We start from the raw sequence: 26,911 nt of genomic DNA, 5'->3' as shown, positions 1-26,911 counted from the left end.
CTTCAACCTTTTCTTTCATTACCATTTCCTGAGCTACTCATATACAGCCTGCATGTGTTGTTATTGTGTAGCCACATGTGTTGTTATTGTGTAGGCACATGTGTTGTTGTGTAGGCACATTTGTTGTTATTGTGTAGGGACATTTGTTGTTATTGTGTAGGCACATGTGTTGTTATTGTGTAGGCACATGTGTTGTTATTGTGTAGGCACATGTGTTGTTATTGTGTAGGCACATGTGTTGTTATTATGTAGGCACATGTGTTGTTATTGTGTAGGCACATGTGTTGTTATTGTGTAGGCACATGTGTTGTTATTGTGTAGGCACATGTGTTGTTATTGTGTAGCCACATGTGTTGTTATTGTGTAGGGACATTTGTTGTTATTGTGTAGGGACATGTGTTGTTATTGTGTAGGCACATGTGTTGTTATTGTGTAGGCACATGTGTTGTTATTGTGTAGGCACATGTGTTGTTATTGTGAAGGCACATTTGTTGTTATTGTGTAGGCACATGTGTTGTTATTGTGTAGGCACATGTGTTGTTATTGTGTAGGCACATGTGTTGATATTGTGTAGCCACATGTGTTGTTATTGTGTAGCCACATGTGTTGTTATTGTGTAGGCACATGTGTTGTTATTGTGTAGCCACATTTGTTGTTATTGTGTAGGCACATGTGTTGTTATTGTGTAGGCACATGTGTTGTTATTGTGTAGGCACATGTGTTGTTATTGTGTAGGCACACGTGTTGTTATTGTGTAGCCACATGTGTTGTTATTGTGTAGGCACATGTGTTGTTATTGTGTAGGCACACGTGTTGTTATTGTGTAGCCACATGTGTTGTTATTGTGTAGCCACATGTGTTGTTATTGTGTAGGCACATGTGTTGTTATTGTGTAGGCACATTTGACGAATAGAAACAAAGCACTGCACTGCATACATCATGGTTCTTAAAACCACACATTTTGGTTCTTAAAATCACACATTTTGGTTCTTAAAATCACACATTTTGGTTCTTAAAACCACACATTTTGGTTCTTAAAACCACACATTTTGGTTCTTAAAACCACACATTTTGGTTCTTAAAACCACACATTTTGAACAAAAATGATTCTACTGTAGCCATTCCAGTAGTGGCCTTTTGTACAACAACCATAGTGAGTAGGCTACATACACTGGGTGTACCAAACATTTTGCCCTCAGAACAGCTTCAATTCATCGAGGCATGGACTCTACAAGGTGTTGAAAGCATTCCACAGGGATGCTGGCCCATGCTGACTCCAATGCTTCCCACAGTTGTGTCAAGTTGGCTGGATGTCCTTTGGGTGGTGGACTGTCCTTGATACACACGGGAAACTGTTGAGTGTGAAAAACCCAGCAGCGTTGCAGACAGTGAAGGCTGCTGAGGAGAGGACGGCTCATAACAAAGACTGTAACGGAGCCAATGGAATGGCATCAAACACCTGGAAACCATGGAAACCATGTGTTTGATGTATATGATATCATTACACTAATGCCACTCCAGTGCCTGTTCTCCCATATTAAGGTGCCACCAACCTCCTGCGGTTGCAGTTCTTGACACACACCGGTGTGCCTGGTACCTACTACCATACCCCGTTCAAAGGCACTTAAATATTTTGTCTTGCCCACTCACCCTCTGAATGGCACAAATACACAATTCATGTCTCAGTTGTCTCAAAGCTTAAAAATCCTCCTTTAACCTGTCTCTTCCCCTTTATCTACACTGATTGAAGTGGATTTAACAGGTCAGATCAATAAGCGATCATAGCTTTTTGCCTTTTCATTTTATACACCGGTGGTGCAACTACCGTGGCAGGTGTGAAGCAAAACTTTCAAACCAAAAACATTAATCTTGTGGAGACAGGGGTGCAAAATGCAATCTGTTAATTATTATATCAGGTGCCTATGTGTGTATGCATGTGTGTGTGAGATAGTGTGTGCACGCTAGTGTGTATGCGTGTGTGTGTGTGTGTGTGCACATATGCATGCATCCGTGCTAGTGTGTATGCATGTGTGACTTCCCTAAAGCAAACAGACAAACCCGCAAAACACACACACAAGCACTAGCACACACACACACACAAACACCACTCTCCTCCCCATCTCTTCTGCCTGGCTGCTTTCAGGAGAGCTGCCCTCTCCTTTGTTCTTGTTTTGTCCAGAGTGTTTGGCTGCACTGCACCAGAGAACACTAACAAAAGGTCAGTGGCCAGGGTCTCTGTCAGGAGTCAGACTGGGAGACAAACACATACATGCCAACCCTGTCCAACCTTTTAGAGTACCAGACGCGCCCGGCAAATTGTAGATTCAACTGGCGTGCATAACACGTGCCGAAATGGGTTCCCCCCACGCTCGTGCACGCGCTGTTTGTGAGTCTGATCGCAATTCTAGAATTGTACCAAATCAAGTCCATACAAGGTTGGAATACTTTCTATCCTGACAGCATTCCATGTACACACATGGTCAACGTCACTAACAAGACGGAAATAGAAAGAACACACAAAGGGCCTTTATTCTTGGAGTTTAAAAAAATGTATTAAACAATTTTTTATTTGTTAGATACAAAATGTACAAACGTCTTATCCCCGCTGCGCTGTCTGTTTCTTTCAGTCTCCTCTCTCTTATTGTCTGACAGCTTTACTGACTGGCTGCAACAACAATGATTTGCTAAATTAGCTGCTATTTTGTTTGGGACCTACGCTTACTTGTTTTCCATGAGCAACACGTGCTTAGACAAACATTATGGACCACACCTGGTTCCGTCCTCTGAAGACGTATTTACAAAACAGAAATAAAATATTCATACTGATAAGTACAGAACATATAAAATAAATATATGTTTTGTGGAATTAGCACAGATTGTCAGTATGTTTATTCCATTACAAGGGGAATCTGACCGCTGTTCGCTAGAAGAGTCCGGTGTTTCAGCCGATGTAAAGGTGCCTTTGGTCTTTCTTTGCAGCGCGTACATCATTTCAGATTTTGGAAATTGATCAAATCTCAAATCTGGTGCAAAGGCATGTTAGAAGCATTGCCTCTATAGCTAATACCGGACACTCACTCATTCTTCATCACGCAGTCTTCTAATCTCCCCACTCCATTTAACGCCAAGATGATTCTATTTATTTTGGATTATACTTTTGTAATGCTTTTTGTGACGTGGATCATAGTTACAGTCTATCAGGTTGCGTGATTATCGTAATGTTACGTGGGAAAAAACAACTAATGGGACGCATAATGTAATATCACACTCGCACAAATGAGACAGGTTATTTTTCGTATTTGCATTTCATTTCTTTCACTAGCAAATGCGAGTGAACTGCTGGCACTTTAGAGCCCTCTGAATGTCCATCTTATGTTCGCTAACGTTAGCTTGAAACAATTAGTGTTTACCTTTCCACAGCACACAGAGTCGAAAATAGATTTTTCCATGTGTTTACGTACAGCTGACAGTCGGCAAACTCAGCATCACAACAAACAGGAGGAGGGGCAGACACCGGGTTGATTTGTGAATCAGTATGCCTGTTTAAAAAGGCTGTGTGCCCTGTATGGCCGTTTGTCTCTCCTTAGTATTGGTCAGTAAGCCCCAACAGCACTGTTTCTTCCTGATCGCTCCTCTCTGTTGGACCCCAGGCCTCTAGCTTCTCCTTGTTAATGTGTTCAACCTTTAAATCTGTGTTGCAGCGGGGACTTGTTTCTCTGTACTTATCCTCTCACAGAGTATCAAGGCACTGTCAGACAGGCAGGGCAGGGAAACCTCCAGGGTTAATACCAGGGTAAGACTGATAAGAAATCAACGCTGCCCAGGGAGATGTTGACGATACGACAACACACATACTGTACATGCACGCATGGGCGCGCGCGCGCTCGCACACACACATGCACAGGTAGCAGACTGTATTGCCACCCTGATTTGCTATATCTTTAACCAAAGCCTAAAGGAGTGTGTGTGTCCAAAGGCGTGGGAGGAAGCTAAAGTAATTCCACTGCCTAAAAATAGTAAAGCACCCTTTGCTGGCTCTAACAAGAAAGAATTAGCAAAGCTGCAGCTGGCTCAAAACAGAGCAGCACGCCTTGCACATACAGAACTAACATCAACAATATGCGTGCTAGTATTTCCTTGTTGAGGATTGATAAGAGATTACTGCTTCTCTTGTTTCTATGAGAAATATTACTGTGGTGGAAATTCCAGATTGTCTGCATAATCAAATAACATTTAGCTCAGACACCCATACATACCCCACAAGACATGCCACCAGGAGTCTCTTCACAGTCCCCGAGACATGCCATCAGAGGTCTCTTCACAGTCCCCGAGACATGCCACCAGGGGTCTCTTTACAGTCCCCGAGACATGCCACCAGGGGTCTCTTTACAGTCCCCGAGACATGCCACCAGGGGTCTCTTCACAGTCCCCAAGACATGCTACCAGGGGTCTCTTCACAGTCCCTGAGACATGCCACCAGGGGTCTCTTCACAGTCCCCGAGACATGCCACCAGGGGTCTCTTTACAGTCCCCGAGACATGCCACCAGGGGTCTCTTTACAGTCCCCGAGACATGCCACCAGGGGTCTCTTCACAGTCCCCGAGACATGCCACCAGGGGTCTCTTCACAGTCCCCAAAACATGTCACCAGGGGTCTCTTCAGAGCCCCCAAGACATTCCACCAGTGGTCTCTTCACAGTCCCCAAGTCCAAAACAAATTCACGGCAACATACAGTATTATACAGAGCCATGATCACATGGAACTATCTTCGATCTCCATTTACTCAGCAAACAGCAAAATAACCTTTAAAAAAAGGATTAAACAACATCTCATGGAACAGAGGGGACTGTGAGGGGACACACACACAGAGACACTTTTAGTTGTGTTGCTTGTATGTGGTTGTATTTTAAATGTGTGTGACTGTCCTTGTCTATCAGTGAATCAGTGTCATGTTTATAGTGCTTTTTGTGGAACCCAGGAAGAGTAGCTTCTGCCTCTGCTAAAGATAATGGGGATCCTTATAACCAAATAATAAACAATTAAACACAAACTTGTACACATGCACACACACTCAAGCAGACATGCACACACACTCAGGTAGACATGCACACACACTCAGGCAGACATGCACACACACTCAGGCAGACACATACACACAGACACACATGCACATACACACGTCCCGAGTCCCCCAGGCAGAATAGAAACGCAACCGTTCCCTGACTCTTGTTTTTCAGAAACGCATCAGAACAGAGTGTATGATCTCAGTATTGGGAGCATAAATAATTGTATCTTTGGTGTTGTCGTTGATGTTAGAGATACAATAATGTAATTTGTATGGGTACTAGGAGGAATATGAGCATGAACACAGTTTGGTTATGTAATGACATCAACGTATACAAAGACATTCACACACAGACACATGCACATGTAGACAGACAGATAGACTGTTGACATCTTCCTCTCCCCGTTGTTAGCACTTGTGTAAATAAGCCTGCAGCACCCTGATTCCAATTTACTTTTCTCCTTTTTGAGAAATGAAAGAGAATTTCTGTGCGGGTGGAGGGATGGATGATTCATACATTATTTTGCATGAGCTGTTTCTTTTTTTCCCCCTTCCCTCTTCACCTGAGTTTGGAGCAACGGAGCACACACACACACACACACACACACACACACACACACACACACACACACACACACACACACACACACACACACACACACACACACACACACACACACACACACACACACACACACACACACACACACACACACAGTACTCACATTCAATGCGTATCTGTTCCATCTCTGACACCTCAGCAATGGACTCCTTCAGATCTTCTAGAAACTTGAGCAGCTCCTCGGCGCTCTGGGCACAGAAGTTGAGCACCTGCTTCTTGTCTGAGCCAAAGGGTGAGATGATGGTGATGCCATGAGGGTAGTCTGAGGAGGAGAGATGAGAAGGAGATCACTTTTTTTACGTAATAGTGTTGGCTAATAAGAAGGATGAAACGATATCGCCAAATGTCTTGCTCATATCAATATCCAATGATATTGGTGCCCAACACTAATAGTTACATATTGCAATCTACCCAGACTGGCTAAAGGCATGTTTACCAAAACGTTGGTCAAATAGATCCATTAACTAGTTTGTGGAGTATTCAAGGATGTAACTGTGCAGGAGTATCTTTTCAGAATAACAAGTATTATGGTTTAAATCACTAAACAGAGATGAGTTCTTCCAAAGCAAAAGAAAGGCTTGATACATCACAGCCTGGTAACTAAAGAATGAACCATATTTCTCACATCTTGAACTGACACAGTAGCAACAAAAAATATCAGAATGCTTTTTTGTCCTTCCCCAAAGAAGGGAATGAGGCAAAAGAGCCAATAAATTCATTGGGGAAATAAGATTAGTCGCGACTGTTTTCTGTTTTCATTTCTCACTATCCGTGCTCCTCGCTCTCCCCTTCGCTCTTTTAAATGGCACTTTGACGATGGAGACACTGCATCTTTCATGCCCGAGGCGTGAAGAAAAGAATGATCCCTGTGTGATAGATTTCATATGAAAATATCACCTGCCTGGCTGAATGCAGAGTGGTGGGAGGATCAGGAGGAGAAACTAGATAGGGGGCCGCATCCAAACTCCCCTTTTTCCAATAACCCTGCGCGGCCGGGTCTGATTCCATTATCAAAACATACATTTCTTCTCCCTGCCAAATCCCCTTGACTATAACTCAATCCTTCTGGGCTGGCTGGCTTTCAATCGCACAACCTGTTTCGATACTGATACATTCCATGCAAATATGTTGGTTTGGCAGTTACAGTACATGTATGCATGCATGTATGTATTATGTATGCATGTATGTATGTAGGTATGCATGTAAAAATGTGCTTAACAAGTCACATAATAAATTGCATGGACTCACTCTGTGTACAATAATAGTGTTTAACGTGATGTTTTTGTATATAATTTTCAATATATTTGCAAAAATGTCTAAAAACATGTTTTCACTTTGTCAATATGGGTTATTGTGTGTCGACGGATGAGAAATGTTTTTATTTAATCCATTTTGAATTCAGGCTGTAACACAACAAAATGTGGAATAACTCAGATGTCGGAGTGGAAGGAGACCGCTCAGAGATTTCACCATGAGGCCAATAAGTCAAGGGGTACGAATACTTTCTGAAGGTACTGTATGTACGCATGCATGTATGCATGTGACCCATGTGAGAATCAAACCCATAACCTTGGGGTTGACTACATAATATGTTGGTTTAGTAGAGGCTTTTTATCCAAATAAATGGAGTTATGTATGATGTACTTAAATCAAGGCTAACACAATGTATTCTGGGTACTCTATGTGACTGGGGTTGCTAGCACCATTTATCTGCTTCATTCAGTTTTGCTGCTACATTCTCCCGCTCTCTCTCCCTCCCACCGTTTATTTCCCTCTGTTCGCTGCTGTCCTCCTCTATGATAGTGGTGTAAATGTCTCAAAAAGGGATGTACTTTGAAGGATCTACCTGCAGATCAAGATAACATATTTCTGCATGGCTTACTGCTTGTTTCACTTTGAGTTGCCATGGCAACATCGGTTAAGAAAAAAATTCTCATTCTCCCAGTCTCTCTCTCTCTCTCTCTCTCTCTCTCCCAGTCGCTTCCAGTCTCTCTCTCCCAGTCTCTCTCTCTCTCCCAGTCTCTCTCTCTCTCCCAGTCTCTCTCTCTCCCAGTCTCTCTCTCTCTCCCAGTCTCTCTCTCTCCCAGTCTCTCTCTCTCTCCCAGTCTCTCTCTCTCTCCCAGTCTCTCTCTCTCTCCTTTGGAGGGTGAGTAGTGATGCTGGTGTTAGGTGACTTACACTCGTTCTCAAACAGTGTGAAGTGCATGCCCAGGAGGCCCAGGGCTTTACAGAAGGTGTAGGCTGCTGAACTCTTCTTCTTTGGACACAGCTTCAGGATCTGAGGGTAAAAAGCCACTTATCTTAAAATAGCTAGAGAGACAACCACATATCACACTCGTAGTAAGTGCATTTTTCCTCAATAAAGAAGTTATTAGCAAAGACGGAGATGTCAATCAGAACATCAAAATAAGAACCTATTCAGGATGTCTTCTGTTCCACTTTAAAAACATATTAGTGTGGTTTATTGGACACAGATCAATCCTAATCCTGGACTTAAAAGGCATTTTCAATTGAGATTCTCCATTGAGCTTGCGTTTAATTCCAGGACTAACTGTGACTGGAAAACAGCCCTAAAGAGTATAACAAACATAGGTAGCTTAGAGGTTAGAGAAGTAGCCTAAAGAATGTGGGCTAGCCCCATCCATCACCCTTGTGCCCTTGAGCAAGACACTTAACCTCCAAAAACTGTTCCAGTGGCATGTGTTGTGGGAGCAGAGTAAACCGTGTTTCCATTGTAACAGATGGGCAGCAATTATTATTCTCTTCTATTATTGTCAAAGCCTTTCTCTTCAATCTCAGTCAACACTGCAGGTGTTATTGTCAGGTTAGGGTTGGGTTTAGGTGATGGTTGGGATAAGGTTTTAAGCCATGCTTTCAACAGGCTTTGAAGTTTGCTTCACATTGGTGTTTCCTGTTCAAGGCACTGGAGAAAAAGCCATTCAAGTCTCAATGTGACCTCCATGTTAAAATAAAGGATCAAAAATCCATCATCGGTCGGAGAGGATCAACACAGCATATTCATATCATCCTACTAATACCCTTCAGAGAGACTATTTACTACAGTATAGCTTTCTCTCTGAGAAAAATCCCGTTTCCAGTGAAAGTGACATAACAGCACTGCAATTTTTTTTATTTTTTCAAGGATGTGTTTGTGAGTGTGTGGGGAAAAACAGCTATGCCTTATGGGTAGAGATATAATGAGGGAAATAATGAGAGAGAGAGAGAGAGAGAGAGAGAAAGAGACAAAGAAAGAGCGAGAAAGAGAGAGAGAGAGAGAGAGAGAGAGAGAGAGAGAGAGAGAAGAGCGAGAAAGAGAGAGAGAGAGAGAGAGAGAGAGAGAGAGAGAGAGAGAGAGAGAGAGAGAGAGAGAGAGAGAGAGAGAGAGAGAGAGAGAGAGAGAGAGAGAGAGAGAGAGAGAGGAGCTCTCGTACAGTATAGAAACACCACAGATAGAGAAAGATGAGAGTATCTCCTCAGTGCTGATACTGCAGGGCCTTTTTGGTAAGCCGCCATATTAAACCAATACATCACCGTGACACATCCACCGCTGCAGATGAGAGTGTTGGAACCTCAAGAATAATGATTCACTCGTGAAGAAGAACACCCTTACAATTAATTTCACACAGTAAAATAAAAATGTTACAAAATTGCAAACTTATCACAGACCATACTCTCTGAGTAGTCGTGAGAAACAAGGTCTCGCAGGAAACCGCCCTCTTAATTACGTGTAATTGCGTAAACCTCGAGAGTGCGTCCTCATTTTTTTTCACGCTCACAAAATGAGGTTCAGCGATTGAAGTAATTATGACATTCTCTTTGTGCCGAATCAACAGTTTTCCGCCAAGACGTCGCAAGAGGATTTTTTTCTGGCCCTGCAAAGAATAAGCATTTTCAAAACTCCCCTCCTCCCTTCGGGGCGCAATTACTTTGACGGCAGCGCAGGCAGCAGAGAAACACTTTCATTTTTATTTTCTCTCCCCCAGTTTTTGTTCGAGACAGATTAAGATGAGAACCAGTGGAATTATGGGAGTAGTTTAATACTTCACATAGATAACATTTGGAGTTGCCCTAATGGGTGTATTAACTATAACAGACATTTCATCTATGATTAACTCCGAGGCCCATTCGATGTGACTTTGACCAAATGAATGACTGAAGCTTGGACTTCATTACTGACCCCAGTAGTTATTTTCTTTCTCGAGGCTTGAGTTTATAAGTTCACTGCGGACTCCGTTTAACCTGCTGTACCATCTATTATTTAAGAAATGAGTCATGAAACAAAATAGAAACTAGGGACGTAGTCTTCAGAAAATGGTTCCCTGTGAGAGACTTCCTGGGTATTACATGCTTGAATATGTGTGGCAGACAATACAAGCTGCTTCATATGACTGTGGGCTACCACACTTCACGAGTTGACTACAACCAAGTTGATAGTGAGTTCATCTCTGTATAGTTTGGAAATGTTACTACTTTAGGTCAGGTGACACCACACTTCCCAAAAGCAATTAAATCCAAACACGTAGACATTTGCAGTACTATAATCCCATAACAATGTCCCCCTATAATCCTTAGAGGGGTGTAGTAAGTTTATCATCCTTTCTGAAGACAATACTACATATCCCACAATCCGTTGCAGAGTCAGTCCGGTGTCAGGGAGTCTTACCACGATAAGGTCATTGAAGAGGAAGACTTCTCTCTGGTGGGCTGCCTGTTTCTGGGCCTTGTTGACGTCCGTCACCTCAAACAGACGGCTACAGCACACCAATCTTCTGTGGGGAACAGACAGAACCTACAGAGAAAGAGAGAGAGCGAGATATTGACTTTAGAACAGACTTTAGTGGAACAATCCAACTTATTTAAATAGCTAATTCAACGCCAATTCAAAAATACAATACTCTGAAGAGTGAGAGAAAGAGGGAGAGATAAAAACTTGTTTTGCAGAAAAAGTTTAAGGGAAAATGGTGATATCACTCCACCACTTTTCATTGGCGTCTTCCAAGATCTCACAGATGCACAATGATGCGCTACCTTGTTCTTCTGTAGGCTGCAACAGAATTACACCGCTGAGTTATCACTCTCCTGTCAATAACTGCCTCCATAAATCCAAAGGATTCTGCTAAATAAGGTCTTATTGATGAATTCTGCTCAGGCACAGTTGGACAGTTATGCCCGTTAAAAATGACCATGAAGCCCGCTTCTTAGAACACTTCACATTTTCAGAGATGAAAGATAGGAGAGAATGGACGGACGGAGAACAGAAAGAAGGGATAAACTGATGCCGTTGGCGAGCCAAAGCAGGGGGAGCGAGAGAGACAAAAAGAGAGAGAAAGAGGGAGAGAGAAAGAAAGAAAGAGAGATGAAAGGTGGAGAGAGTGTTGTTGATTAATGGTGTCTTGGCCATGGCCCATCGATTTCTCTGTGCTCCATTGACACCCTTAAAGAGAGGCTCTGATCTTTTAGCCTGCAAGGGGTTTTCTAAAGTACACTGAACCTCACAGACAAGCTCAAGTTGTTCCTCTTTTTCCCTCTTCGTCTCACACTTGGCTATACATCTTCCCCCTCTCCTTCTCTTTCTGCCCCTCTCTTGCTCTCTCCTTCTCTTTCTGCCCCTCTCTTGCTCTCTCCTTCTCTTTCTGCCCCTCTCTTGCTCTCTCATTCTCTTTCTGCCCCTCTCTTGCTCTCTCATTCTCTTTCTGCCCCTCTCTTGCTCTCTCCTTCTCTTTCTGCCCCTCTCTTGCTCTCTCCTTCTCTTTCTGCCCCTCTCTTGCTCTCTCATTCTCTTTCTGCCCCTCTCTTGCTCTCTCATTCTCTTTCTGCCCCTCTCTTGCTCTCTCCTTCTCTTTCTGCCCCTCTCTTGCTCTCTCCTTCTCTTTTCTCTTGTAGTGGAAGAAAAAACTAGCAACACAATAGAGAGTGATGAACTGAAACGGTAAGTGATGTTTGGAGTAACAGTTCAAGTGACTTTTTGGGCAAACCGACCAAATTCACATAGAAATTGAAAGCAAGTATAAGAAGAGGTAGATCTGTTTTATGTGCACTATTTCTACGCTTCCCGTACTTCAGTTTAGTTTTTGCGTCTTTTACTTTCGGTTTTGTGCACCAGCATCAAACAGCTAAAAATACTATATTTTGGGTTATGGAAAATATATTTCACAGCGGTTTAGATGGTACAATGATTCTCTACACTATACATTCTTATTCTTTCACATAAACGGAAATTAGGCAAACTATTAGAATTTTTGCAACCAGGAAATGGTGGAGCAATGTTTGCATGGTGCATATTTAAAGGTGCAATCTATAACAAAAATGTTTGGTCAAAAGTGTTGAACTTGTTTGGATATTCAGTTAACTGCCAAAATAATGGAAACACTTGAGTAAATGAGGGGTATAAAGTATATTGAAAGCAGGTGCTTCCACAGAGATGTGGTTCCTTAGTTAATTAAGCAATTAACATCCCATCATGCTTAGGGTCATGTATACAAATGCTAGGCAGGCCATTATTTTGGTTACCATGGCTACACCACATAGGATGACAATGCCCCCATCCACAGGGCACGAGTGGCCACTGGATGGTTTGATGAGCATGAAAACGATGTAAACCATATGCCATCAGTGTCTCAGTCACCAGAGCTCAACCCAATTGAACACTTATGGGAGATTCTAGAGCAGTGCCTGAGACAGTGTTTTCCACCACCATCCACAAAACACCAAATTATGGAATTCCTCGTGGAAGAATAGTGTCGCATCCCTCCAATAGAGTTCCAGACACTTGTAGAATCTATGACAAAGCACATTGAAGCTGTTCTGGCTCGTGGTGGCCCAACGCCCTATTAAGACACTTTATGTTGGTGTTTCCTTTATTTTGGCAGTTATCTGAATATTTCAAACTGCACCGTAGAATTATTGTTCTATTTCATCATTATTTGTCTATTGTATTTCCTTGCCTAATTGTTTTCTATTTTTGAATTTCATATGATATTACATGACACAACAGAATCTAACTTGAAATGATGAAATACAGCGCCTTCAGAAAGTATTCATACCCCTTGACTTATTCCACAGTGTGTTGTGTTACAGCCTGAATTCAAAATGGATAAGATTTTTTATATATATATAATTCTCACCCATCTACACACAATACCCCATAATGACAAAGTGAAAACACATCTTTAGCAATTTTTGGGCAAATTTACTGAAAACGAAATATAGAAATATCTCACATACATAAGTATTCACACCCCCGAGTCAATATTTTGTAGAAGCACCTTTGGCAGAGATTACAGCTGTGAGTCTTTCTGGGTAAGTCTCTAAGAGCTTTTCACACATGGATTGTGTAACATTGGCCCATTATTCTTTTCAAAATTCTTCAAGCTCTGTCAAATTGGTTGTTGATCATTACTAGACAACCATTGTCAGGTCTTGGCATAGATTTTCAAGTAGATTTAAGTCAAAACTGTAACTCGGCCACTCAGGAACATTCCCTGTCTTCTTGGTAAGCAACTCCAGTGTAGATATGGCCTTGTGTTTTAGGTTATTGTCCTGCTGAAAGGTGAATTCCTCTCCTAGTGTCTGGTGGAAAGCAGACTGAACCAGGTATTGACGGTGATTAACTCCATTCCGTTTCTTTTTTATCCTGAAAAACTCTCCAGTCCTTGAAGATGAAAAGAATACCCATAACATGATGCAGCCACCACTATGCTTGAAAACATGGAGAGTGTTACTCAGTAATGTGTTGTGTTGTTGTCACGTTCCTGACCTGTTTTCTGTTAGTTTTGTATGTGTTAGTTGGTCAGGACGTGAGTTTGGGTGGGCAGTCTATGTTTTCTGTTTCTATGTTGGTTTAAAGGGTGACCTAATATGGCTCTCAATTAGAGGCAGGTGTTTTTCATTTCCTCTGATTGAGAGTCATATTAAGGTAGGTGTTTTCACACTGTTTGTTTGTGGGTGGTTGTCTCCTGTGTCTGTGTAAGTGTATGTTACGCCACACGGGACTGTTTTCGGTTTTGTTTGTTTGTTCGTTTTATGTAGTCAGTTTTCCTGTTATTGCGTTCTTCACGTTATATGTAAGTTCGTGTCCAGGTCTGTTGACTGCGTTTGTTATTTTGTAAATTCTCAAGTGTTTCGTGTTCGTCGTGTTTTGTGTTTTGTTTAATAAATAATATGTCGAATCACAACGCTGCGCCTTGGTTCAATCCCTGCTCCTCCTCTTCGGATGAAGAGGAGGAGGATCACCGTTACAGAACCACCCACCGAACCAGAACCAAGCGGCGTGAATTCGAGCAGTGGCCTGCTACACAGGAATCCTGGACATGGGATGAAATATTGGAGGGAAAAGGACACTGGGCACATATTGGGGAATATCGCCGCGCTCGTGAGGAGATGGAGGCAGCGAGAGCCCAAGAGCGGTGGTATGAGGAGGCAGCAAAGAGACGTGGCTGGAAACCGGAGAATGAAGCTCAAAACCGCAGATATGAGGGGACGAGTCTAGCACGGAAGCCCGAAAAGCCCGTGAGTACTACCCAAAAATTTATTGGGGGGGCGGCTAAGAGGTAGTGGGCCAAGGGCAGGTAGGAGACCTGCGCCCACTTCCCAGGCTAACCGTGGAGAGCGGGAGTACGGGCAGACACCGTGTTACGCAGTAGAGCGCACGGTGTCTCCTGTACGTGTGCATAGCCCGGTGCGGGTTATTCCACCTCCCCGCACTGGTAGGGCTAGATTGAGCATTGAGCCAAGTGCCATGAAGCCGGCTCTACATATCTGGCCACCAGTACGTCTCCTTGGGCCGGCTAACATGGCACCAGCCTTACGCATGGTGTCCCCGGTTCGCCTACATAGCCCGGTGCGGGTTATTCCACCTCCCCGCACTGGGCGGGCGACGGGGAGCATTCAACCAGGTAAGGTTGGGCAGGCTCGGTGCTCAAGGGAGCCAGTACGCCTGCACGGTCCGGTATTTCCGGCGCTACCTCCCCGCCCCAGCCCAGTACCACAAGTGCCTACTCCACGCACCAGGCTTCCAGTGCGTTTCCAGAGCCCTGTTCCTCCTCCATGCACTCTCCCTGTGGTGCGTGTCTCCAGCCCAGTGCCTCCAGTTCCGGCACCACGCACTAAGCCTCCTGTGCGTCTCCAGAGCCCTGTACGCACTGTTCCTTCTCCCCGCACTCGCCCTGAGGTGCGTGCCCTTAGCCCGGTACCACCAGTGCCGGTACCACGCACCAGGCCTATAGTGCGCTTCGAGAGGTCAGTGTGCCCTGTCCCTGCTCCCCGCACTAGGTTGGAAGTGCGTGTCTCCAGTCCGGTGCCTCCAGTTCCGGCACCACGCACCAGGCCTACAGTGCGTCTCAGCCGGCCAGAGTCTGCCGTCTGCCCAACGGCGCCTGAACTGTCCGTCTGCCAAGCGCCGCATGAACTGCCCGTCTGTATTGAGCCTTCAAAGCCGCCCGTCTGCCATGAGCCTGCAAAGCCGCCCGTCTGCCATGAGCCTACAGAGCCTTCCGCCAGACTGGAGCCGCTAGAGCCTTCCGCCAGACAGGAGCCGCTAGAGCCTTCCGCCAGACAGGAGCAGCCAAAGCCTTCCGCTAGACAGGATCAGTCTGAGCCATCCGTCTCCGCAGCGCCATCTGAGCCATCCGTCTCCTCAGCGCCATCTGAGCCATCCGTCTCCTCAGCGCCATCTGAGCCATCCGTCTCCCCAGCGCCGTCTGAGCCATCCGTCTCCCCAGCGCCATCTGAGCCATCCGTCTCCCCAGCGCCGTCTGAGCCATCCGTCTCCCCAGCGCCGTCTGAGCCATCCGTCTCCCCAGCGCCGTCTGAGCCATCCGTCTGTCCCGAGCCATTAGAGCCGCCCGTCTGTCCCGAGCCGTCAGAGCCGATAGTCAGTCAGGAGCCGCTAGAGCCAACCAGACAGGATCTGCCAGAGCCGCCAACCAGACAGGATCTGCCAGAGCCGCCAACCAGACAGGATCTGCCAGAGCCGCCAACCAGACAGGATCTGCCAGAGCCGCCAACCAGACAGGATCTGCCAGAGCCGCCAACCAGACAGGATCTGCCAGAGCCGCCAACCAGACAGGACCTGCCAGAGCCGTCCAGCCAGGACCAGCCAGAGCCGTCCAGCCAGGACCAGCCAGAGCCGTCCAGCCAGGAGCTGCCAGAGCCAGCCAGCCAGGAGCTGCCAGAGCCAGCCAGCCAGGACCAGCCAGAGCCGTCCAGCCAGGAGCTGCCAGAGCCAGCCAGCCATGAGCGTCCAGAGCCGTCAGCCAGCCATGAGCGTCCAGAGCCCTCAGCCAGCCATGAGCGTCCAGAGCCGTCAGCCAGCCATGAGCGTCCAGAGCCGTCAGCCAGCCATGAGCGTCCAGAGCCGTCAGCCAGCCATGAGCGTCCAGAGCCGTCAGCCAGCCATGAGCGTCCAGAGCCGTCAGCCAGTCATGAGCTGCCCCTCAGCCCAGAGCGGCCATTAATCCAGAACTGCCCCTCAGTCCAGAGCTGTCTCTCTGTCCGGAGCTGCCTTTCAGTCCGGAGTTGCCCCGCTATCCTGAGCTACCTCTCTATCCTGACCTACCTCTCTGTCTTGAGCTATTTCTATATCCCGGTGCTGCCCCTTGTCACGGTGCTGCCTCTTATCGTAAGGTTACCATTAAAAGTAAGTGGGTGGAATAGGAGGGTGGTCAGTCGTAGGGGGAAACGTAAGCTGGGATTGACTATGGTGGGGTGGGGACCTCGCCCAGAGCCTGAGCCACCACCGTGGTCAGATGCCCACCCAGACCCTCCCCTAAACTTTGTGCTGGTGCGCCCGGAGTTCTCACCTTGAGGGGGGGGTTATGTCACGTTCCTGACCTGTTTTCTGTTAGTTTTGTATGTGTTAGTTGGTCAGGACGTGAGTTTGGGTGGGCAGTCTATGTTTTCTGTTTCTATGTTGGTTTAAAGGGTGACCTAATATGGCTCTCAATTAGAGGCAGGTGTTTTTCATTTCCTCTGATTGAGAGTCATATTAAGGTAGGTGTTTTCACACTGTTTGTTTGTGGGTGGTTGTCTCCTGTGTCTGTGTAAGTGTATGTTACGCCACACGGGACTGTTTTCGGTTTTGTTTGTTCGTTCGTTTTATGTAGTCAGTTTTCCTGTTATTGCGTTCTTCACGTTATATGTAAGTTCGTGTCCAGGTCTGTTGACTGCGTTTGTTATTTTGTAAATTCTCAAGTGTTTCGTGTTCGTCGTGTTTTGTGTTTTGTTTAATAAATAATATGTCGAATCACAACGCTGCGCCTTGGTTCAATCCCTGCTCCTCCTCTTCGGATGAAGAGGAGGAGGATCACCGTTACAGTTGTACTGGATTTGCCCCAAACATAACACTTTGTATTCAAGTTAATTGCTTTAACAAATGTTTTGCAGTATTACTTTAGTGCCTTGTTGCAAACAGGATGCATGTTTTGGAATATTTGTATTCTGTACAGGCTTCATTCTTTTCACTCAGTCAATTAGGTTAGTATTGTGGAGTAACTACACTGTTGTGGTTTCGTTCCTCTCCGGCAATTGAGCTATGAAGGACGCCTGTATCTTTGTAGTGACTGAGTGTATTGATACACCATCCAAAGTGTAATTAATAACTTCACCATGCTCAAAGGGATATTCCATGTCTGCTTTTTATTTTATTTGTACCCATCTACCAATAGGTACCCTTTGCGAGGCTTTGTGGTTGAATCTGGTCTTTGAAATTCACTGCTTGACTGAGGGACCTTACAGATACTTGAATGTGTGGGGTATAAAGATGAGGAAGTCATTCAAAAAACATGTTACACACTATTATTGCACACAGAGTGATTCCATGCAACTTATTATGTGACTTGTTAAGCAAATGTTTACTCCTGAACATATTTAGGCTTGCATTAACAAATGGGGTTGAATACTGACATTTTTTCATTTTTAATTAATAATAAAAACACAATTCCACTTTGACATTATGGGGTATTGTGTGGAGGCCAGTGACCAAACATCTCACTTTAATCCATCTTAAATTCAGGCTGTAACACAACAAAATGTGGAAAAAGTCAAGGCGTGTGAATACTTTAAGGCACTGTACATTAAATTAAAATGAATATTATTCATCAAATGTACAGACTGACTCCCAGAGGGGCAGATTTAAGGCTCTAATAGCTCCCAGTATAGAGACACTCATTGGAGTTATAATGCTTATGCTAGGTCTCTTCACAAAATAATAATAACTGTGTATCCCCTCAGGAGTACATGAGAATTAACTGGAGATGACGCCAGTCTAATTCAGTTCCCTTACGGCTCCTAGGATTAACAGTCCAGCAGCACATAGGGTCCAATACAAAAACCATAAGACTGTCCACTGGGGGCCGTGGAAAGGGCGACTGCTTGAGAAAAACAGGTGGGCAGGAAAGAAAGACAGAGAGAGACAGAGAGAGAGAGAGAGAGATGGAGGGAGAAAGGAGCGATAATGAGGTCGAGACAGAGAGAGAGGGATGAGGGAAACAGAGAGAGGAAAATGTGGGTAATGAAGGAGTGAAAGAAAAGAGTGAAAGAGAGTGGGTGAGTTAAGGTGAACTACACGGGGTTCTGTCACGTCCACACAGTGGCCAGTATCAATACAGAGACAGGTGAACTACACGGGGTTCTGTCACGTCCACACAGTGGCCAGTATCAATACAGAGACAGGTGAACTACACGGGGTTCTGTCACGTCCACACAGTGGCCAGTATCAATACAGAGACAGGTGAACTACAGGGGGTTCTGTCACGTCCACACAGTGGCCAGTATCAATACAGAGACAGGTGAACTACAGGGGGTTCTGTCACGTCCACACAGTGGCCAGTATCAATACAGAGACAGGTGAACTACAGGGGGTTCTGTCACATCCACACAGTGGCCATTATCAATACAGAGACAGGTGAACTACACAGGGTTCTGTCACGTCCACACAGTGGCCAGTATCAATACAGAGACAGGTGAACTACACAGGGTTCTGTCACGTCCACACAGTGGCCAGTATCAATACAGAGACAGGTGAACTATAGGGGGTTCTGTCACGTCCACACAGTGGCCAGTATTAATACAGAGACAGGTGAACTACACGGGGTTCTGTCACGTCCACACAGTGGCCAGTATCAATACAGAGACAGGTGAACTACACGGGGTTCTGTCACGTCCACACAGTGGCCAGTATCAATACAGAGACAGGTGAACTACAGGGGGTTCTGTCACGTCCACACAGTGGCCATTATCAATACAGAGACAGGTGAACTACACGGGGTTCTGTCACGTCCACACAGTGGCCAGTATCAATACAGAGACAGGTGAACTACACGGGGTTCTGTCACGTCCACACAGTGGCCAGTATCAATACAGAGACAGGTGAACTACAGGGGGTTCTGTCACGTCCACACAGTGGCCATTATCAATACAGAGACAGGTGAACTACAGGGGGTTCTGTCACGTCCACACAGTGGCCAGTATCAATACAGAGACAGGTGAACTACAGGGGGTTCTGTCACGTCCACACAGTGGCCATTATCAATACAGAGACAGGTGAACTACAGGGGGTTCTGTCACGTCCACACAGTGGCCATTATCAATACAGAGACAGGTGAACTACAGGGGGTTCTGTCACGTCCACACAGTGGCCATTATCAATACAGAGACAGGTGAACTACAAGGGGGTTCTGTCACATCCACACAGTGGCCAGTATCAATACAGAGACAGGTGAACTACAGGGGGTTCTGTCACGTCCACACAGTGGCCATTATCAATACAGAGACAGGTGAACTACAAGGGGGTTCTGTCACATCCACACAGTGGCCATTATCAATACAGAGACAGGTGAACTACAGGGGGTTCTGTCACGTCCACACAGTGGCCAGTATCAATACAGAGACAGGTGAACTACAGGGGGTTCTGTCACGTCCACACAGTGGCCAGTATCAATACAGAGACAGGTGAACTACAGGGGGTTCTGTCACGTCCACACAGTGGCCAGTATCAATACAGAGACAGGTGAACTACAGGGGGTTCTGTCACAGTCCACACAGTGGCCAGTATCAATACAGAGACAGGTGAACTACAGGGGGTTCTGTCACGTCCACACAGTGGCCAGTATCAATACAGAGACAGGTGAACTACACGGGGTTCTGTCACGTCCACACAGTGGCCAGTATCAATACAGAGACAGGTGAACTACAGGGGGTTCTGTCACGTCCACACAGTGGCCAGTATCAATACAGAGACAGGTGAACTACAGGGGGTTCTGTCACGTCCACACAGTGGCCAGTATCAATACAGAGACAGGTGAACTACAGGGGGTTCTGTCACGTCCACACAGTGGCCAGTATCAATACAGAGACAGGTGAACTACACGGGGTTCTGTCACGTCCACACAGTGGCCAGTATTAATACAGAGACAGGTGAACTACACGGGGTTCTGTCACGTCCACACAGTGGCCAGTATCAATACAGAGACAGGTGAACTACACTGGGTTCTGTCACGTCCACACAGTGGCCAGTATCAATACAGAGACAGGTGAACTACACGGGGTTCTGTCACGTCCACACAGTGGCCAGTATCAATACAGAGACAGGTGAACTACACGGGGGTCTGTCACGTCCACACAGTGGCCATTATCAATACAGAGACAGGTGAACTACAAGGAGGTTCTGTCACGTCCACACAGTGGCCAGTATCAATACAGAGACAGGTGAACTACACGGGGTTCTGTCACATCCACACAGTGGCCAGTATCAATACAGAGACAGGTGAACTACACAGGGTTCTGTCACGTCCACACAGTGGCCAGTATCAATATAGAGACAGGTGAACTACAGGGGGTTCTGTCACGTCCACACAGTGGCCAGTATCAATACAGAGACAGGTGAACTACACGGGGTTCTGTCACGTCCACACAGTGGCCAGTATCAATACAGAGACAGATGAACTACACAGGGTTCTGTCACGTCCACACAGTGGCCAGTATCAATACAGAGACAGGTGAACTACAGGGGGTTCTGTCACGTCCACACAGTGGCCATTATCAATACAGAGACAGGTGAACTACACGGGGTTCTGTCACGTCCACACAGTGGCCAGTATCAATACAGAGACAGGTGAACTACACGGGGTTCTGTCACGTCCACACAGTGGCCAGTATCAATACAGAGACAGGTGAACTACAGGGGGTTCTGTCACGTCCACACAGTGGCCAGTATCAATACAGAGACAGGTGAACTACACGGGGTTCTGTCACGTCCACACAGTGGCCAGTATTAATACAGAGACAGGTGAACTACACGGGGGTCTGTCACGTCCACACAGTGGCCAGTATCAATACAGAGACAGGTGAACTACACGGGGTTCTGTCACGTCCACACAGTGGCCATTATCAATACAGAGACAGGTGAACTACACGGGGTTCTGTCACGTCCACACAGTGGCCAGTATTAATACAGAGACAGGTGAACTACACAGGGTTCTGTCACGTCCACACAGTGGCCAGTATTAATACAGAGACAGGTGAACTACAGGGGGTTCTGTCACGTCCACACAGTGGCCAGTATTAATACAGAGACAGGTGAACTACACGGGGTTCTGTCACGTCCACACAGTGGCCAGTATTAATACAGAGACAGGTGAACTACACGGGGTTCTGTCACGTCCACACAGTGGCCAGTATTAATACAGAGACAGGTGAACTACACGGGGTTCTGTCACGTCCACACAGTGGCCAGTATTAATACAGAGACAGGTGAACTGCACGGGGTTCTGTCACGTCCACACAGTGGCCAGTATCAATACAGAGACAGGTGAACTACACGGGGTTCTGTCACGTCCACACAGTGGCCAGTATCAATACAGAGACAGGTGAACTACACAGGGTTCTGTCACGTCCACACAGTGGCCAGTATCAATACAGCGAGAGTCTCTCCATGATTTGGGCCTTTCTTCTTTAGGCAGATAACACAGCAAAACAGAACCTTCTGGAAATTATCCAAATACATTCTCCTTCCCCCTCTCACCTCTCTCTCCATCTTCCCTAAATCTCTCCCTCATGACCCAAATACATTCTCCTTCCCCCTCTCACCTCCGTCTCCATCTTCCCTAAATCCCTCCCTCATGACCCAAATACATTCTCCTTCCCCCTCTCACCTCTGTCTCCATCTTCCCTAAATCCCTCCCTCATGACCCAAATACATTCTCCTTCCCCCTCTCACCTCTCTCTCCATCTTCCCTAAATCCCTCCCTCATGACCCAAATACATTCTCCTTCCCCCTCTCACCTCTCTCTCCATATTTCCCTCCATCCCTCTTTTTTCTCTTCCTAGGTGTTTTATTCTCTTGCTTCACCCCCTCACTATTTTTCTCCCCTCTCTCTCTCCTTGTTCTCTTCTATTTTTCTCTCTGATACCTCTCCCTCTCTCGCTCTCTTTCGCTTTCTTGCTCTCTCTCTCCCCCTCTCTTGCTCTCTCTCTCATTTCTCTCCATGTCCCTGCAAGCTAACACAGAGCCTCCTGCCTTGCTCCTCAAACCGTAAGCATAGCTATCTTCTCATTATGGCGATGGGGGAAACATGCAAGGCAGTCACACTGCTCATAGAAGGCAGTCATTAGCTGGGATACTACGCTAATGATGCTATGCTCATTCTCCCTTTAGCCTACTCGTAGTAGAAAAAGTATCTGAAACTGCACAGTGGGTGGAAGCTTGTTGATTGCTTGTGTCATTATCACCTGCGCTGCAATACTGTTGAAGTAGTATGAACTGCACAGTACTGTGGAGTCCTGTTGAGGTAGTATGAACTATATAGTACTGTACAGTACTGTTGAAGTACTATGAGCTGTATAGTAATGTGGAGTACTGTTGAAGTAGTATGAACTGCACAGTACTGTGGAGTCCTGTTGAGGTAGTATGAACTATATAGTACTGTGGAGTCCTGTTGAGGTAGTATGAACTATATAGTACTGTACAGTACTGTTGAAGTACTATGAGCTGTATAGTAATGTGGAGAACTGTTGAGGTAGTATGAACTGTATAGTACTGTGGAGTACTGCTGAAGTAGTATGAACTGTATAGTACTGTGGAGTACTGTTGAGGTAGTACGAACTGTATAGTACTGTTGAGGTAGTATGAACTGTATAGTACTGTTGAGGTAGTATGAACTATATAGTACCGTGGAGTACTGTTGAGGTAGTATGAACTGTATAGTAATGTGGAGTACTGTTGAGGTAATATGAACTGTATAGTAGTGTATACTACTGTAGAGTACTGTTGAGGTAGTATGAACCATATAGTACTGTTGAGTACTGTTGAGGTAGTATGAACCGTATAGTACTGTATAGTACTGTGGAGTACTGTTGCGGTAGTATGAACTGTATAGTACTGTGGAGTACTGTTGATGTAGTATGAACTGTATAGTACTGTGGAGTACTGTTGAGGTAATATGAACTGTATAGAAGTGTATACTACTGTAGAGCACTGTCGAGGTAGTATGAACCGTATAGTACTGTATAGTACTGTGGAGTACTGTTGAGGTAGTATGAACCGTATAGTACTGTATAGTACTGTGGAGTACTGTTGATGTAGTATGAACTGTGTAGTATTGTGGAGTACTGTTGAGGTAGTATGAACTGTATAGTACTGTGGAGTACTGTTGAGGTAATATGAACTGTATAGAAGTGTATACTACTGTAGAGTACTGTCGAGGTAGTATGAACCGTATAGTACTGTATAGTACTGTGGAGTACTGTTGAGGTAGTATGAACTGTATAGTACTGTGGAGTACTGTTGAGGTAGTATGAACTGTATAGTACTGTGGGGTCCTGTTGCTGCAGTATGAACTGAACATTGCGGTAGTTTGATCATTTACTAATTTTCTAAAGATACATTTACTAAAGATACTGTAAAAGAAGACACCGTTTCAAAGTCCTTCAGTCTTTCTCATTAGCGTTGTTAGCGAACACTGTTACTACCTTTCCTCAGCACTGTCAGCAGAGCCCATTAGCCATTTTATCCATTAGCATCTCCACCATTAGCAAAGGCTCATTATCAGGACTGCAATCATTAACTCAGGTCATTACTCAATCTATCTATATTAGCCAGCTACTTGCAACAGGAGTCTTTAAGCGTTTTAGGTAAGATGGTGCGGTGAACACACATGTTTAATTTGATAAAATCATATTTATTTATCCAGGAAGTCCCATTGAGGTCAAGAGACCGCTTTTACAAGGGAGACCAGACAGAGGTCAGTGTAACGGTTTAGTTGAACAATGTTTGGTGTAACAGAGTAATATATACTGTATCTTCAGTGTAACAAAAACATTCTGTGGTCCATGTGAGAATCGAACCCACAACCTTGGTTTCATAAGCACCACACTAACATGCTGACCACACCACTCGCATTGCAAAATAAATTTAAACATACATGTTATTCAATTATTGCACCCACACGGCTCGCGCCCGCCAACGAGTGTCTACATTGCCAAGCGCTAAAATAGAAGTCAGTTCTATTTGTGACACTGAACGCGGTGCAAGTCCTGCCTCTTCCATCTACTCATTGGTTTATAGAAGCAGATACCCACGTGCCATCTCCTCATTGGTTATAGCCACATGGGTGATTGAAAGATGAACTGAGTTCGGTCGGTTGTCATGGTTACGATGAAAGTTAGATGCCAATTGCCATATAAAGTCCAAAGAAGAAAAGCCTGGAAGGAGGAGAGATGACTAGAAACGATTCGGTGACTGTTTTATGTGTGAATGAATTGTCGGAGTAGAGGACCTTGTCCATTTCAGGTAAAATAACAACTCAACGTTTATATCTCAGTACAAATTAGCTAGAAACAGCAAGCTAGCTAAATCAGACAAATTAGCTAGCAACTGCAAGCTAACTAGCTAAATTGCCATAAATGTTTAATACTTTTCGACCTGTTAATATAATTGGTTCAGAGTTTGATTTGATATTTCAACCTGCGTGTCGTGATCGCCTTTGGTGTGGGGGGGAAAAAAATCTATTTGCGCATGACGGCGCACGACGGCACACGCGCGCGGCCGGTTTGGTTACGGTGTAACCATCTGAGCCAACGGGAAAACGACATGAATGTTGGATTAGATAGATATACCTTGATGGTCTAACATTCCACGGAGGGCCCAACGTCTGTGGGCTTTAACTCCTCCCTCGTACTTGATTGATGAATTAAGGTCACTACTTAGGTAGGAACTCCCCTCACCTGGTTGTCTAGGTCTTCATTGAAAGGAAATAACAAAAACCCTCAGTCACTAGGCCCTCCGTGGAATGAGTTTGACACCCTTGGGCTAACTTATTGCACTGGGTATGTTCTCAAACTACATCAACCTTGCTCTTGAGTGACAAAAACAGCTCAAACACTTCTTATTGTTTTCAGATGTATTGTAAGTGTCTGTCAATGATAAATTACAAGCTATAGGATGACTGAGTGGCTTCTGTCACCAAGTAAACATTGATGGATCGGTCTTACCGTGTGTGTGTGTGTGTGTGCATCTGTGTGTACGCTTGCATCTGTGTGTGCACACGCGGCTACATGGGGATCTGTGCAGGTGATTGAAAGACCGCTCGTGCCTGTCAATGCAATACAATTCCACTCCGATGCGGTCTGCAGAGATTGGGAGAACAGTGCACATTGCAACGCATACGGAGGACACTCTGATCCAACTCTGATGGGAGTAATTGTTTGACATTGAGATATTTGTGTGATTTATTTGACTTGTCCATTCAGACAACAGAAATGTATATTCTGATTGTCCCCCCCCCCCAAAATGTCACTAGTCGCGAACAAGCGTTAATGTCAAGCCCTGGTGTCCTTACTGTCTTCATGCCCACAATGGACTGCTCCACCTTGGTGACGTAGGTGACGTGGTCTTCATTGGATCGCAGCTCTCTCTGTTGGATCCTCTCATAGATGCCCACCACCATGTCTCTGGGGATGTCAGCTCCATCATCCACACCTAGACACACACACACAAAACACACACACACCATGTTCTAGAAACAGTGGCAATGTTTGAGAGGCCCAAACACACGCATGCAATCCCAAATACACAGACATCCACAAAGAGCCACAATGACAGAAGCCTGTAAACTATATTAAGCTACTGTAAACTACAGTAAACTATTGTAAGCTACTGTAAGCTACTGTAAACTACAGTACGCTACTGTAAACTACTGTAAGCTACTGTACACTACTGTAAACTATTGTAAACTACTGTAAGCTACTGTAAACTATTGTAAACAATTGTAAACTACTGTAAACTACCGTAAACTACTGTAAACTATTGTAAACTACTGTAAGCTACTGTAAACAACTAAACTACTGTAAGCTACAGCACCAGCACATACATGTACATGCATGTAGAAACAGCCCAGGCCATGATGCATTCAGTAGTCTTTCTATGGTGTGTGTATGTGTGGGTTCGGCGTGTGGGTGTGTGTACATGCGTGATTTTAAGTCTGTGCGTGTTTATTGTTTGTATGTGTGTATTCACCTCAGTGGAGCTTTGAGATAAGAGAGTTTAATGGTGAATGCTCTGTGTTCTGTGGTGGAAGAGTCATGCTGTGTGTACACTGACCCACTCCTCCTGTTCCAAGGCCAGGGAATGTGTCAGAGCCACAGGGAGCCCCCTCCCTCCCCCACACACACACACCACGATGGGCACAGCACACCAAACACACACACACTACGCTGGGCACAGCGCACCAAACACAGCACACACACTCAGTCCCGATTACAGAGCACAACCAAGCACACACACTCATATCTCAGTCATGATCACAGAGCACAAACAAACACACTCATTCAAAGCACACCATCAAACACACACATACAGCGCCTCGACATTGACTCTCAACACACACACACACACACACACACCACACAACCCCACACACACATACATTCTATTAAAATAATGACAGAAGCAAATGTTAAATTAGTTAATTGCAAAAAACCCTCCTCTTGATGTTGTCTCCAGCCTCTAGGTCATCAGGCTGCTGATTATCACGCACACCTGTCACCATCGTCTCGCGCACCTGCGCCTCATGACACTCACCTGGACTCCATCACCTCCCTGATTACCTCCCCTATATCTGTCACTCCCCTTGGTTCTTACCTCAGGTGTTATTGACTCTGTTTTCATGTCGGTGTGTTGTTTGTGTTTCGTGGTTTTTGTTTCGTTTATTTATTAAAACACTCACTCCCCT

The 26,911-nt window shown here is 45.3% G+C and overlaps 1 protein-coding gene across 5 annotated transcripts in view; it reads right to left on the bottom strand.

Annotated features, from left to right (window-relative positions):
* Positions 1-26,911, bottom strand: part of iqsec3a (IQ motif and Sec7 domain ArfGEF 3a) — a 190,835-nt gene that overhangs the window by 16,845 nt on the left and 147,079 nt on the right. For all 5 annotated transcript variants that reach the window (XM_071332177.1, XM_071332178.1, XM_071332179.1 and 2 more), the window contains 4 exons: positions 25,520-25,659; positions 10,351-10,476; positions 7,866-7,965; positions 5,791-5,949 (listed from right to left, as the gene is read on the bottom strand). In XM_071332177.1, the coding sequence (XP_071188278.1) occupies positions 5,791-5,949; positions 7,866-7,965; positions 10,351-10,476; positions 25,520-25,659 (525 nt within the window). The remainder of the gene's footprint in view (positions 1-5,790; positions 5,950-7,865; positions 7,966-10,350; positions 10,477-25,519; positions 25,660-26,911) is intronic.

This window comes from Salvelinus alpinus, chromosome 11 (assembly GCF_045679555.1).
Source record: "Salvelinus alpinus chromosome 11, SLU_Salpinus.1, whole genome shotgun sequence".
Lineage (NCBI taxonomy): Eukaryota > Metazoa > Chordata > Actinopteri > Salmoniformes > Salmonidae > Salvelinus > Salvelinus alpinus.
This window is presented reverse-complemented; position numbering and strand designations above follow the sequence as displayed.